We start from the raw sequence: 1094 nt of genomic DNA, 5'->3' as shown, positions 1-1094 counted from the left end.
CTTGGGAGCCTTGAAGGTGAGGGTGGCGGCGGGCTTGGGGGAGGCGGGCTGGGCGGTGGCGGCGAGGGTGGCGGCGGCGAGGGCGGTGGTGGCGAGGGAGGCGGCGGCGACGGCGGCGGAGGCGAGGGCGGCGGCGGGCTCGGCGGAGGCGGGCTGGGTGGCGGCGGTGAGGATGGCGGCGGCGAGGAGGGTGGCGGCGATGGCGGCGGAGGCGACGGTGGTGGTGGCCACGGAGGCTGCGGCGACGGCGCCGGAGGCGAGGGCGGCGGCGGGCTCGGCGGGGGCGGGGTAGGTGGCTGCGGAGGCGAGGGCGGTGGCGGGCTCGGCGGAGGCGGGCTGGGCGGCGGCGGTGAGGGAGGCGGCGGCGAGGGGGGTGGCGGCGAGGGAGGAGGCGGCGACGGCGGCGGAGGCGAGGGCGGCGGCGAGCTCGGTGGAGGTGGGCTGGGCGGCGGCGGTGAGGGTGGCGGCGGCGAGGGCGGTGGCGGCGAGGGAGGAGGCGGTGAGGGTGGCGGAGGCGAGGGCGGCGGCGGGCTCGGCGGAGGTGGGCTGGGCGGCGGCGGTGAGGGTGGCGGCGGCGAGGGCGGTGGTGGCGAGGGCGGTGGAGGCGACGGTGGTGGTGGCGACGGAGGCTGCGGCGACGGCGGCGGAGGCGAGGGCGGCGGCGGGCTCGGCGGGGGCGGGGTAGGTGGCTGCGGAGGCGAGGGCGGTGGCGGGCTCGGCGGAGGCGGGCTGGGCGGCGGCGGTGAGGGAGGCGGCGGCGAGGGGGGTGGCGGCGAGGGAGGAGGCGGCGACGGCGGCGGAGGCGAGGGCGGCGGCGGGCTCGGCGGAGGTGGGCTGGGCGGCGGCGGTGACGGTGGCGGCGGCCAGGGCGGTGGTGGCGAGGGCGGCGGAGGCGAGGCGCGGCGAACGTGAGGGCGTCTGCGGGCTCGGCGGAGGCGGCCTGGGTGGCTGCGGAGGCGAGGGCGGTGGCGGGCTCGGCGGAGGCGGGCTGGGCGGCGGCGGTGAGGGTGGCGGCGGTGACGGTGGCTGCGTCAACTGACTCGGCTGCGACGGCTGCCGATGCCAGGGCGGTTGCCGGCTCGGCGGACGCTGGC

General features: G+C 82.7%; 1 protein-coding gene across 1 annotated transcript; it reads left to right on the top strand.

Annotated features, from left to right (window-relative positions):
* Nucleotides 1-43: 43 nt before the first annotated feature.
* Nucleotides 44-912, top strand: EMIHUDRAFT_125549 (hypothetical protein; the record flags this gene model as incomplete). Its single annotated transcript, XM_005792665.1, has 1 exon — nt 44-912. A coding segment is annotated over one exon (869 nt), but the record flags the coding sequence as incomplete, so codon positions are not given.
* Nucleotides 913-1094: the final 182 nt, after the last annotated feature.

This window comes from Emiliania huxleyi (assembly GCF_000372725.1).
Source record: "Emiliania huxleyi CCMP1516 unplaced genomic scaffold EMIHUscaffold_10518, whole genome shotgun sequence".
In the NCBI taxonomy this organism is placed as follows: domain Eukaryota; phylum Haptophyta; order Isochrysidales; family Noelaerhabdaceae; genus Emiliania; species Emiliania huxleyi.
The sequence above is the reverse complement of the archived record's forward strand: the minus strand, read 5'-3'. Positions and strand labels throughout refer to the sequence as shown.